Source organism: Eubalaena glacialis, chromosome 5 (assembly GCF_028564815.1).
Source record: "Eubalaena glacialis isolate mEubGla1 chromosome 5, mEubGla1.1.hap2.+ XY, whole genome shotgun sequence".
Lineage (NCBI taxonomy): Eukaryota > Metazoa > Chordata > Mammalia > Artiodactyla > Balaenidae > Eubalaena > Eubalaena glacialis.
Window position 1 is genome coordinate 105708843 of NC_083720.1, and position 16626 is coordinate 105725468.

Sequence of the window (16626 nt, forward strand, 5' to 3'; positions counted from 1 at the left end):
CTGACCAGCTGCTAAATGTCATGGCACCGTGCAGCATGTATTAATAGGTAACCCTTTTAAATCACTGCTGGGAGTATCTTTTATTTATTTGTCTTTCTGTTCTCAGGGATGGAGGGCTGAAGAGAGCCAAAGTGAAGGACACCTACAAGGAAGAGCAGCAGAAGAATTACAGCAAGATGATTGTGGGCAATGGATCTCTCAACTCGGAATTAGACTGAATGCCACCCAGGCTTTCCAGAACTAGTCCTTAGAAATGGAATGTGGTGGAGTATTTTTTTGGGGGGGAGGGCATGTTGTTTCGTTTTACCGTTTTTGTTTTTTATTGTTAATCTTTTCTACCCAGTGATTGTCTCTACCTCTTTATGCCAGAGGCAGAACCCACGGTGCCCTTTTTGGCTTTTGTTGTTGTTATAGCATTAGCCTCATGAACTGTAAGGTAGTTTACTGCGTTTGAACAGATTCTCTTTTGTAAAATGATTATGTCATTGTAGATTGAATGAAATATTTGTACAGGAAAACGTGCTTCTAAAACACTTTGGGAACTCGTTGTGTTTGGAACTCGTTGATATGGTAATTCTCAAGAAAATACCCCAAACTTTGTTCATGATTAGCTTTCTCACGCTCTTTCCTCCCACTCCCTTTAATCACTGAAACAGGGATTACACACCAGTTTGAGTTACTATCATGGTTTTGTTCTACTACAAGGTTGAAAAGAAAGTGGAAGACAGTGTTTAGGAGAAAGGACAGCTTTGTGGCCACCTGATCTGAAAGTTGAAAGGAAATTAAATATTTTTTACTAGTGTGTTAGAAGAGACATCCTGTTTGGTGAGCTTTTCCGAAGGAAAGTGAGTCCACGTGACTATGTGTGCACACTTATCTGCAGGCAACTTGCAAATAAACATATGTTAGCCAGCAACTAGTGATAAAGTTTTTAGTTTTCCCGTTTGTTTACTAAAGGTACATACCTAAGGCCTCTCCCATCTACTGATTTGTTTGATCTTGTAACCAAACACATTTCAGATAAGAGGAGCCTTTGACAAAACCACAGATCACACTGAGTGTCTTCAGCGGGGGGGGGGGGGGGGGGGGGGGGGGGGGGGTAGGAGGAGTGAAGTGTGTGGCACTGTCCTTCCCCCTCCACCCCTTTGTCCTTTATTTCAGAACCTTCCCAGTTCCTTAAACAGGAAAATAAGTGGTAAAATTACCTTTTGGAAACTGAGCCTTAAATTTTTTAAAGGGGAGAATAAGTGTTTCCCGACTCCGCAGCATAAGCAATGTTGATAGCAATATAATGCAATCAGAGTGTTATTCCTCTTCTGGTAACCATGTACAAAATGTGACACTGTCTTACGGTGAATATAAATAAATTCTATATTTCTAAACGTCTGTTGCATTATTTTCCCTGCACCTCCACCCTCTTACCCTCTTCTGATTTTGAGTAAGTTAAATTCTTTCTCATTACAAACAAAGATTGTTTGTTTTTCATTTCAATGACAGAGTTAGATTTTCTGGGACTGGAACATCTGGGAAATGAGAAACATGAACCGCTGGTTTTGGTGTGTTTTTTCTTTTTCTTTTTTAGCCTAGTTGTCTGGACTCTGACCCTTGGATTCCATTCTTTTGCAGGTGAACTCAGGCAACTCTCTCTTAACTGACTCTAGGTAGGCCTGCCCCAGCGCTATCAGTGTGTATTCTTCTTATCAAGCTATAGGGGTTTGATCCCAAGGGAAGATTTGCAAACAGGTGACCATCTTGGTCAGCTACCCTTCTCTTCTCACTTCCTCCCATCTTTTCCCTTTGCTCTTGCTTTAACCTTTGCCCCCACCCAAAACAAACAAACAAACAAACAAACAAACAAACGAAAACTCTCCTGAGGGTGAGCTTGACAAATCCAAATATGCATGTTGGGGTGACTCTTTGTCTTATTTGTTTTTTCTCAGAAGATTTCCTTTTCCTTTTTCCTTTTCATATTCAATATAGCTTGAATTCATAAATCCATTTTATTAATTGGGTCAGTTCTCAGAAAAGCTGATAGAACAACTAACAGCTGTTTTGTTTGGACACTGATAATATGTATCTTTCCAAGGGCACTGTGAAAGTAATAATGCTGTCATGAATTCACTAGAAAATCTAATGCTATTTTAATCAGAACCTTCTTGTAAGTCTTTGACTTAACAACTAGTTTTCAGGTTGTTTTAGGAATTACAATGTTACTGAAAACATATTTTTAGAAAGCAAATACTGCTCAGATTTAGCTTATGCTCCCTAGAACTCCTTCTTTGGACTTGCCTTCCCTAATATTATTTTATACCCACTTTAGAAATATTGTGCCCAAAATATTGTGTGTATTCCTGAGTCTTCTGTAACTGTATTGGGATATCAAGGGTAGGCAGGATTTGGTAGAAAAATCCCATTAGATAAGAACTTTCATCTAACCCTTGTACAGATTCATTCACTGAGCCTTGAGGTTGCCTTTTTTTAGTCCTACCCTTTGTCTTGGTGACATTTATAGACATCGAGTTTCAGGAATGCCAAGGGTTTCTGAAATGTCCTGGCACATTCCAGGACTGGAAGAGCAGCCATGTCTGAATCAGCAAATACACTCAGAGCATAGGGGGAGTAGTCCTGGATCACAGCCTGGGACAAAGAACAGTGGCAAGGAAAGTTTTCTTGTATAAGCAGACTTTCCAAGGCCAACTCAACTTTGTCTTGGTGATTTGCCATCATCCCCTCGGTGCACATGCTGCGTTTGGGTTATTCTAGTGATACCTGCAAATACATGATAAGGGCTATTGGTTTCTCGTGACTACAGAAAATTTACTGTGGTCATGAGGGCTGCCTCTTGACCAGAGTTGCTCTCAGTCATTGTTTCTGAAATATGGTACTTTCTTAAACGTGGTACTGCAGATCTAACCTGCTTCTTGCTGTGTCTGAGTAGCTTGTGCTGGGAGGCTGGCGGGGAGGATGGGATCTGGGATTGGTACCGAGAGCTAGGGGCCTTATTAGGAACTTGACAAAAGCTATATGCTTGCTTTTGTTTTTTTAACACTGGTTTCTAGCGAATTGATGCTACTGGTGTTTGATGTTTTTTTGGAGTAATGGTGAAGATGAGATAAGAGTCATAAAGACATTTTCTAATTGTGGCTCTAGCACTCATCAGCTTTTCAGCCTTTGACAACTTACTTCTCAGATTCTCACTTGTCTTCTTTCTACTTATTGTGAAATTCTGGAACACACACAAATGTATATGAAGGTGTGCAGGTACACTTTAAGGGCAATGATAAAAATAGATACCTGCATGCTTGTTACCAGGCCAATAAGTAGAACATGACTGGATCCTGGAAGGTATGAAAAATCACAAACTATTATTCCATTTACAGTCAATGGACAGTAGGGTTCCTTTTAGCTTATTGTAAATATGCTTGCATATCTCTTTTTAGGCATGCTCAAGAGTTTCCCTAGTTGTTTGTATAGGAGGAATTAGGACTGCTCCAGGATAGGGTATGAGCATTTCACCTTTAGCGTAGAAGCAGCCAAACATTTCCAAAAGGGTTGTACCATTTTACACAACCTAGCAGCAGTGTATGAGAGCAACATTTACATTTAGTGTAATAACATATCTGGATTTATTTTTAATCTTGTTTTGTGCTTTCTCTTTCTTCCATTTTAAAAATCTCTCTCTTCTTCTTGCCCTCTTTTGGATTTATTACTTTATCCATTTTCTCTACTTAAATTGGAGTTTAATGGTCTTAATTTGTTTTTATTCTGTGGTTACTTTATAAATTTCAACTTGCATACTTATCAAAGTCTAAAATTGATCACTATCCTTATACTCCTGAATAATACAAGGACCTTGAATTCCAGTCATTCATTCCTCCTGCCAATTTATATGATATTATGCATTTTAATTACTTATATAATCCCACAAAATATTGTAGTCATTGTTGTCATCATCATCATTTTGGTTATTTTATATAGTCAGCATTTACCCACACGCTGACCACTTTCTTTCTTATTCCTTACCTCTTTTATCTCAATCCTTTCATCTGGGATCACGTTCCTGATTGAGAGTCTGCTGGTGGCAAATTCAGTTTTTGTTTTCTGAAAGTTTATTTATTTTGTATACATTCTTGAAAGTTGTTGCTGGACATAGAAGTTTATGTTTATATCAACAGTTATTTTTCTCTAAACACATTAAGGATCATTCCATAGTTTCTACTGAGAAGTCAGCTACCAGGCATAAGCATTACTTCATTGAAGGTAATATTTCTTTGAGTGTATTTAAGATTATTTGTTTTTGTTATTTTACCACTTCACCATGATGTATCTAGGTGTGGATTTCTTGTTATTTATCTTGCTTGTGACTTGTTGGCTTCTCATCTGTGGTTTAGTATTTTTCATCAATTCTCAGATATCCCTTTCAATGATGTCTTTTTCCCATTTGCCCTCTCCTGTCTTTCTAGAAGTCTGCTTAAACAAATATTAGACTTTCTCACTGTATCCTACCTGGCTCTTCATCTCTTTTTTATATTTTCCATTTCTTTGCCTCTAGCTAGACTTTTTTCTGGACAATCTTATGATTGTACCATTTCACTAATTCTTCAGTTCTAATCTACTGTTCTGTCCTGTCATTGAGTCTTTAATTTCAGTTTTTATATATCTCATTTCTATGAGTTATATTTGATTCTTTTTTTTTTTTTCCCTAAATTGAAGTACAGTTGATTTACAATGTGTTAGTTTCAGGTGTATAGCAAAGTGATTCAGTTATTCATATATTGGGTTGGCCATAACATCTTACAGAAAAACCCAAATGAACTTTTTGGTCAACCCAGTATAGCTATATACATATAGATAGCTATCTCAGATTCTTTTCTATTATAGGTTATTACAAGATATTGAATATAGTTCCCTGAGTATTTGATTCTTTTTCGAAAGTGCTTACTCTTCAATAAGTTTTGAAGCATCTTACATATATTGATTTTATATGTTTTTCCTACTATTCCAAAGTCTTCGATCTTTTGCGAGTCTGAGTCTTTTTTTCCCCCTGTGGCTTCTCATTAATGGAGTCATTTCTTTGTGTGGTTAGAGAATTTTTATGATGATGTCATCTTTGGAATTTTATCTGCCTTCAGGCGTTTAGATCAGGGATCAGCAACCTACAGCCCATAGGCTAAATCCTGTGCTCTGCCTGTTTCTGTAAGATTTTATTGAAGACAGCCACACTTATTTGTTCACTCACTGTCTGTGTTTGCTTCTGCGCTACAGCAGCAGAGTTAAGTAGTTGCAACAGTGACTGGATGGCCCACAAAGCCTAAACTATTCACAGTTCGCCTATCCCTGCACCAGGGCACAGTCAATCCAGGACTACTTTAAACTAACTTATTGGCTTGAGGTTTATTGAACCATGTAAATAGTGAGAATTTAGCCTGTAAACCCAAATGAGGCCATCTGGTGGTTTTGAATTCTCTGCATAATGTTTTTGAGATTCATCCATGTTGTTATGTTTATAAGTAGTTCTTTCCTTTTAATTGCCAAGTGGTTTTAAATCCTTAGGGGGAATTATTTTTCCCTTTCACTTAGCACTAAGGTTTGACACAGACAATTTATCAGGCTGGCATCTGGGAGCGAGGGATGGGTGATTTCTACTTTCTTCTTACTTAAAGGGTGTAGCCCTTTGAGATCCCACCCTTCAGGGAAGGGTTTCTAGTTAGACTTCCCACCTTGGGCTGGCCTTCAACTTTGTCTCTTGTCCCTTAGGTCCTTGAGGCTCTGGAAGCCACTACTGAAGTTTGCTTGGCTCAGCCAACACCCTCAAGGTGAAAACCAACAGCTGGCCTCTCTGCTCTGCTTATCTACTGGGATAACCTATCTTCCTTCAGTCTTCGGCTTGAGTAGTCATAACCTTCTTGCTAGTTTATGGAAGCCGTCAAAATAATTGTCTTTTATCACATAGAAAGAGGGTGGGTACATGTTGGTAGAAATAAAAGTTCTAGAAAGCAACAACTTTCAAAAAAAATATAGTTTCTCTGAGTCATTATTTTAATATAAAGAGCGAAAATACTTCTTTAGAATTATAACTTTGAAAATTAAATACTCTGCTGAAGGCTTTTTATAAGATGACGCGATATACAGGAAGATATGGACCAACACAGGGAAAGTTATGAGGTTTTTAGCATCCATACTGCTAAAGCCTAACAGCATGAAGGCAGCTGAAAGCAGGTGCAGTGGTATTTTCTGCATTTTTGGGTGACTGGCAAGTTCTCTGCCCATGTTACAGCCTGGGCTGAGGTCCCATCAAAGCCTTTCATGGCCCTTCATGGGAGTCAAAAATCCCCTTATGGGTGCCCCCTACTGTTGTAGGAAGCATATAGCAGTTCTGGCTGCTTGTTGGCCTCTTGGTTCCATGTCTGGAAAAGATGCCCAAGATAGCTTTGAAAATAGAATATTTATACTCTGTCTTGGTGAAATAAAATATTTTGAATCCCTTTGAGCTCTAAGCTATGATTAGGGTGTGAGATGCCTGGAAGACTGGGACCAAAGAGTCAGTCTCTTCGCAAGGTGAAATATGATACTACTATTAAAAATAAGTGAATTTATTTTTTTTTTGAGTAGGTTGAAAATCGTATCCCTTAAGTCCTTGCCAATTGTAAAAATCAACTGGGAACCAAAGCTTTCTTGGGAAAGCATTCACATTACTGTTTCTCAAGCTTTATAAAGTAAAACACCTGTATTTGGTGACTGCTATGTGTGGCTGTTCTGGGTCTGGGGACACAGCAATGACAAAGGAAGACAGAGTTGCTGGGCTTATGGAAATCCACTAAAGCAGGTGGAAAACAAAAAAATCAAGAAACCTGTTTGGACATAACCATCACAAGGAATTCAGAGTGATCTTCAATTTTTTTATATAAGCCTGGGATAGTAAATGCCTAAGCGTTCTTCAGAAGGAGTTTACAGGAAAGTATACTTCTCTTACAGCTAGAGTATAGCATCAGTGCAATCGAGCTCTGTGACTGGGAGAAGGGGGGAGCCTAATCTCTGTGGAATGCACACCTGACAGTGCTCAGTGCTGAGCAGACTGAAGGTTTGACCTTGGTTAAAGCTTGCTTATTATAGCAACCATCTGCTGATACAGGCAGCCCTGACATCTGGTTGTTACTAAATCAGGCACAAGTGAAAGAGTTCCAAACTTCCTAACTGGAAGGAATTTTCAGGGCTGATTGTTTAAAGCAGGTTCTGAAATTGTTCCTGAAGAGCCAGAATTTTGTTCACGATGGGACAGAGGAAGGACTTATCCAGCAGGTTCTACAGTAATTTGGTTAACCAGTAGAGTGACAAATGAGATACTGTAGCTTCGCCCAATAAATCCGTTGGTTTAATACCTCTCTTTTGAAAATGCTTCTATTAAACAGTGATTTTGTTTAGATATGTAACACATACTTTATGAAATGCATATGATGATTCACTCTGCTGGTACTGAGGCTCTGTGCTGCCCAAGACAGGAATCCACACTGCAGGAACTTAGAATCTGGAACTGAAGACGAACACCACTAACCACAAGAGGAAGTGGCAAGGCAAGGCCTTTTTTTTTTTTTTTTTCTGGCCCAGGAGCAAAATGCTGTGGAGTCTGAAGAAGTGGTTAATGCAGGGGATGAAAGGGGGTGTGGAAGGGAGGACATTTGAGCAGCGAGCTATGGAGGGTGAGTAAGTGCTCTCTGATGAAATCAGGGAAAATACAGGTGACTGGATTCCTTGTTCCGCATGTGCACCTACATGCACCAAGCCCTCCCTTCCCCACCGCCCAAACAAAACAAAAAATTCAATAGGAGAGGGTTGTTTATAACCACAGAATTGTTTGCCTCTGAAACGTTTCCTGTTCTTATTTTTGGAGCCATGTATTCTTTCTCCACCATTACTACCTGAGCCCAAGCCATCATCGTCTTTCTCCTGGGCTACAGTAACAATCTCCCAACTGATTAATCTGCCTCTGCTCTTCTCTCCAAAATAGTCTATTTGATGAACTGCAGCTGGTCTGATCCTTTAGCATCATAATTGAATCATGTCACTTCCCCCTAAAATGAGTCCTGTGGGTCCTTCCTCCATGGACGTTCTCTGGCCCCTGCACAGGCTCTGACACCTGCTCTGGTCTACCGCAGGCTTCCCGCCACCAGCATGGGGCCCACCTTACTCTGCACCACCTGTGGCTTTAGGACTGAAGGGTTCAGGAAAGGGAGAAGCAGAGAAAGGGGAAGTAGAAGAGCCATTCCCATCTTTTTGAATTTTGGGACGGTGGGGGGTTGCTTAGTGGTTGCATATTGTATCGTTTTTCAACCTTTACTTTCAATGTTACATGTTTCTTTAAATTACACATACATAAGTATACATAGTTCATGTCTCTTTAAATAACTGGGTCACTTTCCTAGATAAATTCTAATTTGGCTTTAATGAACAAAGAATATTAAAGATGTTTTAGGACTATGCTTTCTTTTGAAAACTGAGGTCTGATATTACTGTGAAACAAACTGAGGTCTGATATTACTGCGATGCAGAGGGTAAATGTTACTACTTTTACCCGTATTCTTTCCTGTTGTTGCCATGTTACAGTATAGGGCAAGCGACTTCTTCTGCCACAGAGATTTGTACATCCCCCCAAGGCTGGCCAGTTAGAGGACTTCCTTTGTTCCCAGGGTGGACACATGACCTACAAGTGTCAAGGAGAGTCTTTTGAAAGAGCAAAAGGGATATAGAGAGATAGCTTCTTATTTTTTCTGAGATTGGAGAAAGAACCATGCAGATCTAGAGATCTTGGGGATCTTCTTTGCTGCCACATGGAAAGTACCTTGTGAGAATAAAGCGAACATAGAGGAAAGTGGAGAGAAAAAGCGAGACCCATCCTGATGGTATAGTTTGATACCCTTCATTCACTCATGCCTGAAGCCAGAAAACCCTATGAATTTCCAGATAAATAGTCAATAAAATCTTTTCCTTCTGCTTAAGCTAGATGGGTTCACATTTAGAGTGAGTTCAAGTTTACAGCTATAGTATGTTGAAAATGAAACAGTCCTAAAACAAATGGTTTTATAAAAATGTATGTATAGTATTTATACGTATACATGTACATACACAAGCACTTTTCTTTTTTTAGCTAGGGAATTCTTTTTTTTCCCCCCAACTGAAATTGCCCTTAGAACTTCAAAAGATAATACTTTCATTGGATCAGGGATGGGATTCCAGATACCCAGAGCCCCATTCACTCAGTCTCCTTTTGCCTCCATTGATAGTCTGGGACAACCCTGGGAAACCCTAGGGCTCTGCAAGACAAAAAGGAAAGCTCAGGCTTGGAGCAATGAATACGCTTTTATTTTTTTTTATTTTTTTTTATTTTTGGCTGCATTGGGTCTTCGTTGCTGCACGCGGGCTTTTCTCTAGTTGCGGCGAGCGGGGTCTACTCTTCATTGTGGTGCACGGGCTCTAGGCGCGCAGGCGTCAGTAGTTGTGGTGCACGGGCTTAGTTGCTCCGCGGCATGTGGGATCTTCCCGGACCAGGGCTCGAACCCGTGTCCCCTGAATTGGAAGGCGGATTCTTAACCACTGCGCCACCAGGGAAGCCCCTGAATACGCATTTTTAAGGAATTTCCCCTTCAATTAAGTAGGGCCTAATTTTTATTTTTTTAATTTATTTTTATTTTTTATTGGGGTATAGTTGCAAGTAGGGCCTAATTTTAATGGTTTAAATATAAAGCAAGTTTGGGATTGGCGTATATACACTAATATGTATAAAATAGTTAACAAGAACCTGCTGTATTAAAAATAAATAAATAAAATAAAGCTAGTACAATAAACCTTGCTGACAATGTTTATAGAATTTAAATGTCTCCCTCAGAGTACTTTTTTGGACAGCATCAACTGTTGAGCTAATTAAATATTAGCATAATTAAACCTGAGTCTAGCTAAGATAGATAATTGTGCCCAGGAGCTTCTGGCAGCTTCCTGCTTGATGCAGAACTCCTGTCTGAGGTAGAGAAGCCAGTGTGGGGTGTTACCCCAGACAATGGAGGCCACCGAGGCATGGATTCTTTCAGCAGCTGCAGAGCACAAAATCTCTGGTCAGGGCCAGGGCAGACAGCCAGCCATTCTGAGGCAGGGCAGAGTTATCGCAAACTCACAGGAAGTAGAGAAAGACGTTCCAGAAGTCTCCCTCTCCCCTTTTGGAGTGAGCTGGAGTAAAAGAGTGTTTGAGGCCTCGAATATCCCTCATTGTTAATCTATACCTGATTCCACCCCTATCGCCTGAGGCAAGTCCCCATGTTCAACAGTAAACACACACATTTTCTAATGCTGCAGAGTGGCAGATTTTGGGGTAGAACACAACACTCTGACATCTGAACATAAAAGGGGTGATTGAATAGACTCTCAAAGGGGTTTAATAATACTGGGAGTTAGAGGTTCCACAATGCTGTAGTTACACTTTGAGGGGGACCAGTGAGAAGGCAGGTATCAGTGCTTTTCTTCTGTAAACAAACCCCTATTGTTAGGAGAGAATGCTGATCTGCAAGAATACAACTCTCAGAAAATCTCAGAATGTGTAAACCATGACAGCTTTCCATAAAGCAATGTAAGAAGTAATCCTTTTCCTCACTGTACCCTGGGAATCTCAGTCTGTATTAAAGAAAAACATTTTGGTTTTCTCTTTGACCTTGTTTTCTCTCCATCTTTTCTTTCTTCTATTTATAGTGTGACCCCAACACTCAGTCTGGCTTTGGTTGCCTGTGCTCAGTTCATTTTGCTTCGCTATTTTTAGCACATCGTTGAGGTAGTTTTGGATGGAAATCATGTGTCTTGGCAGCACAAGTCATTCAGCTAACAAAAGGCATAGTCATCACTGAAATGACGCCAAGTCAGTTTTTTTTTTTTTTTTTAAGTGTAGCGTTTTCCAAGCGGTTATGTGAATTCTAGTGAGATTTGCTTTGGAGCAAGAAGCATTTATTTCCTAGTACTGATCTCATTTCCTTCTAAAGTGGTCTCATCAAATAATTGCTTACATCATTAGAAGAAAATCCAGTTTCATAGACACAAGCCAAAGTCTGAGGCCAAAAGTTCAACTTCGTCTTCTACTAAGAAAGTAAGTAATGTCATATAAGCAACTTCCTTTTTTTTAAATAATGGGAAATTGCAACATGGCCAAAAGGTTTTAAATTTCTTCCTTCTCTCGACTCCTAATAAATTCCAATTCAGGAGATTTTATTCTGCTGTTGTCATGTTATATTTACAGATGAAATTGAGAGAGTGGATCATTTTGTGACAGTTCAAAATACTTTGTGGATTAATCACCTGTCCTATATCTATAGCTCAACTTTCTGAACAAAAGCTTGGAGACATTGATTCATTCATTCACTCAGTGGTCACTGAAGTAGAACTTTTCCTGACAACCCTCTGATTGGACAGAAACAAATGTTAATTTTCCACGTTGGGTGTCTCACCTGTTGGTCTGTGGGTGTGGCCTTGGGGTAGGAGTTAAGGTTGCCTGCAGATCTTTTTCTGGTCTTGGGCTAGATGTCCCCAGCCCCTCACTGTGGTGGTTGGAGCATGTTCTGTGAGTCTGGCTAGTAGTGTTCTCATGGAGGGACTGGATGCGGCCCCAGCCATGCTGGTGGTTGGCCGACACACACTGACATGTTTGTCGGGGGCCAGTGGAAGTGGTTGGCTTTGGAAGACTCCTGAGTTCAAACAGGGGTGAGGGAGACTGTGTTTCTCTTTGCTTGTCCCCCAGTGTTGGGTTTCCCGCTAAAGCCACTAGATTCATTAATTTCCTGGAAGAGAAAGGAACTTGACCTGCTTCGCCAGGTGTCTGTTTGAGCCACACAGCCAGGCATGTGGTCACCTGCCAGATGTGCCTCTCTTAACCTTTTGAATTGAAAAAGTAGGTGTCATTGCTACTGTGAATTCTGTATACCAGGAACTCTAACCCTGCAATGTAAGAATTATTATCCTTATTTTCAGGTGAAGAAAAGTGAGGTCCACAGAGGCTAGGGGGCCTATCTAAGGCCCCACAGCTAGAGAGACGGTATACATTTAAGATATTTCTCTCATACATATTTAACTGCTTTATTTTTCAGATTTGCTACCCTCCTCATCATTTGTTTTCCTTAATTCTGGTGGTTTGCCTTGGAGTTCTAATTGCTTTTCTAATTTATTGATACTGTATGTCCTTTGGTTCTTCTGTCTCACCTTTGTCTCCCCATCAACTTGGCTGGCAACATCTGAACCTTCTTTACCCTCTCCTGCCCTCTACACACAACTGGATCCTTCCTTTAAGATCACTCCCTTATTTTCTTCTTCTCTGTCATCACCATTCAGGGAGCGTTCAGACCTTTTCACTCTGTTGCTAGATTACAACAGTCTTAGAAATAAAATTCTCCAAATATGAAGTCACCATTAGATTCAGCTTCCTAAAATACCCTATTCATCGTGTCCTTGTTCCTTATTAGATGCCAAATGAAGACCAGTTCCTTAGCCTGAAATTCTAGGCTCCCCACAATATGGTTCCAAACTACCAAAATTCTTATTTATCGTCTTTCCTCTGGGTGGATGTGTATACTTGATGTTCCCAAAACATCCCACAGCAAAAACTATTTATTGTCCCCACATTCATTTTCTTCCTCCTTCTTAGTGACAGAACCCCACTTTTATTCAAGATGTCAGCATACTCAACTGAAAACTGTAACTCCCAGGCTCTGTTGTAACCACGTATAGCTATGGGACTGAGTTCTTGTTAAGAGGACATCAATCCAAGTGTTGGGTGGGACTTCTGGGAAGCACCTATAAAAGAAATTTTTTCTTTCTAGCTGCCTAGTTTGGGGATGTGATGCCTGGAGCTCTAGTAACCATCTTGGACCTTGAGGACAAGAGCCACACTCTAGACCAGGCAGACCAGAGATCTGGAAGGAATCTGGATCTCCAGTGACTTTGTGGATCTATAGTATGAGCTCAGCTTTCAATGTTATTTGAGCCATCATTTTGTTCTTTTGTTATGTGAAACTGAACCCAGTACCAACTGATACGCATGCTTTGTGGAAGACATAGGGTAGCATTTAGAGGGTCTTTGAAGGAAGAGTAGGATTTAAACAGATAAGAAGAGCAAAGAAACGTCACAGTCAAGGGGATAAAATAGTAATAAATACCCATTAAATTTACAGAGTACTTTATAGCTTATAGAGTGTATTCACATCCACTATTTCATTTGTTCCTCATAACAGCTGGGTATGTTATATGCAAATATTATCCACATTATCATAGATAATAACTTTGGAATCCAAAGCTGGACACATAATTAAATGGAAGGAGCACTAGATTCGTAGTCAGGAAATCTGGGCTTGAGTTTCTTTTTGTGATGGACAAATTTTAAGGTAGCCCCCATGTTCCCTTTCCTGATATTCATGTTTTTGTGTAATCCCCTCCCCTTGAGTGTAGGTGGACCTGTGACTTGCTTCTAACCAGTAGGATATAGCAAAGGTGATGAGATTTTACTCCCATGATTACATTACATTGTATATCACTCTGTCTTGCTAGCTGACTTACTCTAGAGTCTTTCTTCATTGCTGGCTTTGAAGAAGGAAGCTGCCATGAATCCTGCAGCTGGAAGCAACCAATTGCTGCTAAGAACCATGTGAGTGGGAAAGTGGATCCTTCCCGAGTTGAGCCTCCAGATGAGCCCACAGCCCAGACTGACATCTTGACTGTAGCCTAGTGAGACTCTGAAGCAGAGACCAGTTAACCCATGATCAGATTCCTTACCCAGAGTTAACTGTGAGAAAACTAATGGGTGTTGCTTTAAGCTACTGAGTTTGTTGTAGTGTGTTGTGCAGAAATAGATAGCTAATGCACTTACCTACTAGCTGTGCAGCCTTGAGGTAAATACATAACCTCTCTCTCATGGTAGAGATGATTATTCTCCATAAAGTTATGCTCTCTCTTCCACCGAATGGCATCATCACTGAGAAGCGGCTGCCAGCCAGGAGCTACATTGCTCAGTGACCCCTTGCTTCTAGGTGGAGCCATTAACTGGTTCTCACCTATGAGATATGAGTGGAACTCCTTTGAGTCACTGCCAGGAAGAGGTTGCTTAGAAGGGGGTGAGTTTCTCCTTTCTCTCCTTGTCTGTCTGCTAGCTGGAGGCAGGAGACTCCAAGGTCCTAGGGCTTTATAGAGCCACAAGACAGAAGGAGCCCAGGCTCTTCAATCATCTCATGCTGGAAAACTAATCAGTGACCAGGAACACCTGCCTTACACTGTTACATGAATGTGAAACAAACCTTACTGTGTTAAGCCACTGACTTTTTGCAGCTTATTTATTATAGCCCTGCCTTTCCCCTAATACAGCATCAATTTTCTTATCTATAAAATGGGCATAAATTTGTTGTGAATGAAATAATATGTTTGTAACATTTACTAAATTGTAAAATATTATGCTAATGTGAGGTGTTAATAGTATCTTCACAGAAAACTCTAAGATGTAAATAGGGAAGGAATTATTTCTTTTTTTTTTAATCCTGATTACATTTCTTTTTTTTTTTTTTAACATCTTTATTGGAGTATAATTGTTTTACCATGGTGTGTTAGTTTCTGCTGTATAACAAAGTGAATCAGCTATACATATACATATATCCCCATATCTTCTCCCTCTTGTGTCTCCCTCCCACCCTCCCTATCCCACCCCTCTAGGTGGTCACAAAGCACTGAGCTGATCTCCCTGTGCTATGTGGCTGCTTCTCACTAGCTAGCTATTTTACATTTGGCAGTGTATATACGTCCATGCCATCTCTCACTTCGTCCCAGCTTCCCCTTCCCCCTCCCTGTGTCCTCAAGTCCATTCTCTATGTCTGTGTCTTTATTCCTGTCCTGCCCCTAGGTTCTTCAGAACTTTTTTTATTTTTTATTTTTAGATTCCATATATATGTGTTAGCATATGGCATTTGTTTTTCTCTTTCTGACTTACTTCACTCTGTGTGACAGTCTCTAGGTCCATCCACCTTGCTACAAATAACTCAATTTCATTTCTTTTTATGGCTGAGTAATATTCCATTGTATATATGTGCCACATCTTCTTTATCCATTCATCTGTCGATGGACACTTAGGTTGTTTCCATGTCCTGGCTATTGTAAATAGAGCTGCAATGAACATTGTGGTACATGACTCTTTTTGAATTACGGTTTTCTCAGGGTATATGCCCAGTAGTGGGATTGCTAGGTCGTATGGTAGTTCTATTTTTAGTTTTTTGAGGAACCTCCATACTGTTCTCATAGTGGCTGTATCAATTTACATTCTCACCAACAGTGCAAGAGGGTTCCCTTTTCTCCACACCCTCTCCATCATTTATTGTTTGTAGATTTTTTGATGATCGCCATTCTGACCAGTGTGAGATGATACCTCATTGTAGTTTTGATTTGCATTTCTCTAATGATTAGTGATGTTGAGCATCTTTCCATGTGTTTGTTGGCAATCTGTATATCTTCTTTGGAGAAATGTCTATTTAGGTCTTCTGCCCATTTTTGGATTTGTTTATTTTTTTGATATTGAACTGCATGAGCTGCTTCTATATTCTGGAGATTAATCCTTTGTCAGTTGCTTCATTTGCAAATATTTTCTCCCATTCTGAGGGTTGTCTTTTTGTCTTGTTTATGGTTTCCTTTGCTGTGCAAAAGCTTTTAAGTTTCATTAAGTCCCATTTGTTTATTTTTGTTTTTATTTCCATTTCTCTAGGAGGTGGGTCAAAAAGGATCTTGCTGTGATTTATGTCATGTAGTGTTCTGCCTATGTTTTCCTCTAAGAGTTTGATAGTGTCTGGCCTTACATTTAGGTCTTTAATCCATTTTGAATTTATTTTTGTGTATGGTGTTAGGGAATGTTCTAATTTCATTTTTTTACATGTAGCTGTCCAGTTTTCCCAGCACCACTTATTGAACAGGCTGTCTTTTCCCCATTGTATATTCTTACCTCCTTTGTCATAGATTTGTTGACCATAAGTACGTGGGTTTATCTCTGGGCTTTCTATCCTGTTCCATTGATCTACATTTCTGTTTTTGTGCCAGTACCATAGTGTCTTGATTACTGTAGCTTTGTAGTATAGTCTGAAGTCAGGGAGCCTGATTCCTCCAGCTCCATTTTTCTTTCTCAAGATTGCTTTGGCTATTCAGGGTCTTTTGTGTTTCCATGCAAATTGTGAATTTCTTTGTTCTAGTTCTGTGAAAAATGCCATTGGTAGTTTGATAGGGATTGCATTGAATATGTAGATTGCTTTGGGTAGTAGAGTCATTTTCACAGTGTTGATTCTTCCAATCCAAGAACATGGTATATCTCTCCATCTGTTTGTATCATCTTTAATTTCTTTCATCAGTGTCTTATAATTTTCTGCATATAGGTCTTTTGTCTCCTTAGGTAGGTTTATTCCTAGGTATTTTATTCTTTTTGTTGCAGTGGTAAATGGGAGTGTTTCCTTAATTTCTCTTTCAGATTTTCCATCATTAGTGTATAGGAATGCAAGAGACTTCTGTGCATTATTTTTGTATCCTGCTACTTTACTAAATTCATTGAGTAGCTCTAGTAGTTTTCTGGTAGCATCTTTAGGATTC

General features: G+C 39.8%; 1 protein-coding gene across 5 annotated transcripts in view; it reads left to right on the top strand.

The window, feature by feature from the left end:
- The window catches only part of GPAT3 (glycerol-3-phosphate acyltransferase 3), a 56853-nt gene extending 55799 nt beyond the window's left edge, over positions 1–1054 (top strand). For all 5 annotated transcript variants that reach the window (XM_061191546.1, XM_061191542.1, XM_061191547.1 and 2 more), the window contains exon 13: positions 107–1054. In XM_061191546.1, the coding sequence (XP_061047529.1) occupies positions 107–218 (112 nt within the window). In that variant the 3' untranslated portion in view covers positions 219–1054. The remainder of the gene's footprint in view (positions 1–106) is intronic.
- The last annotated feature ends 15572 nt before the right edge of the window (positions 1055–16626 follow it).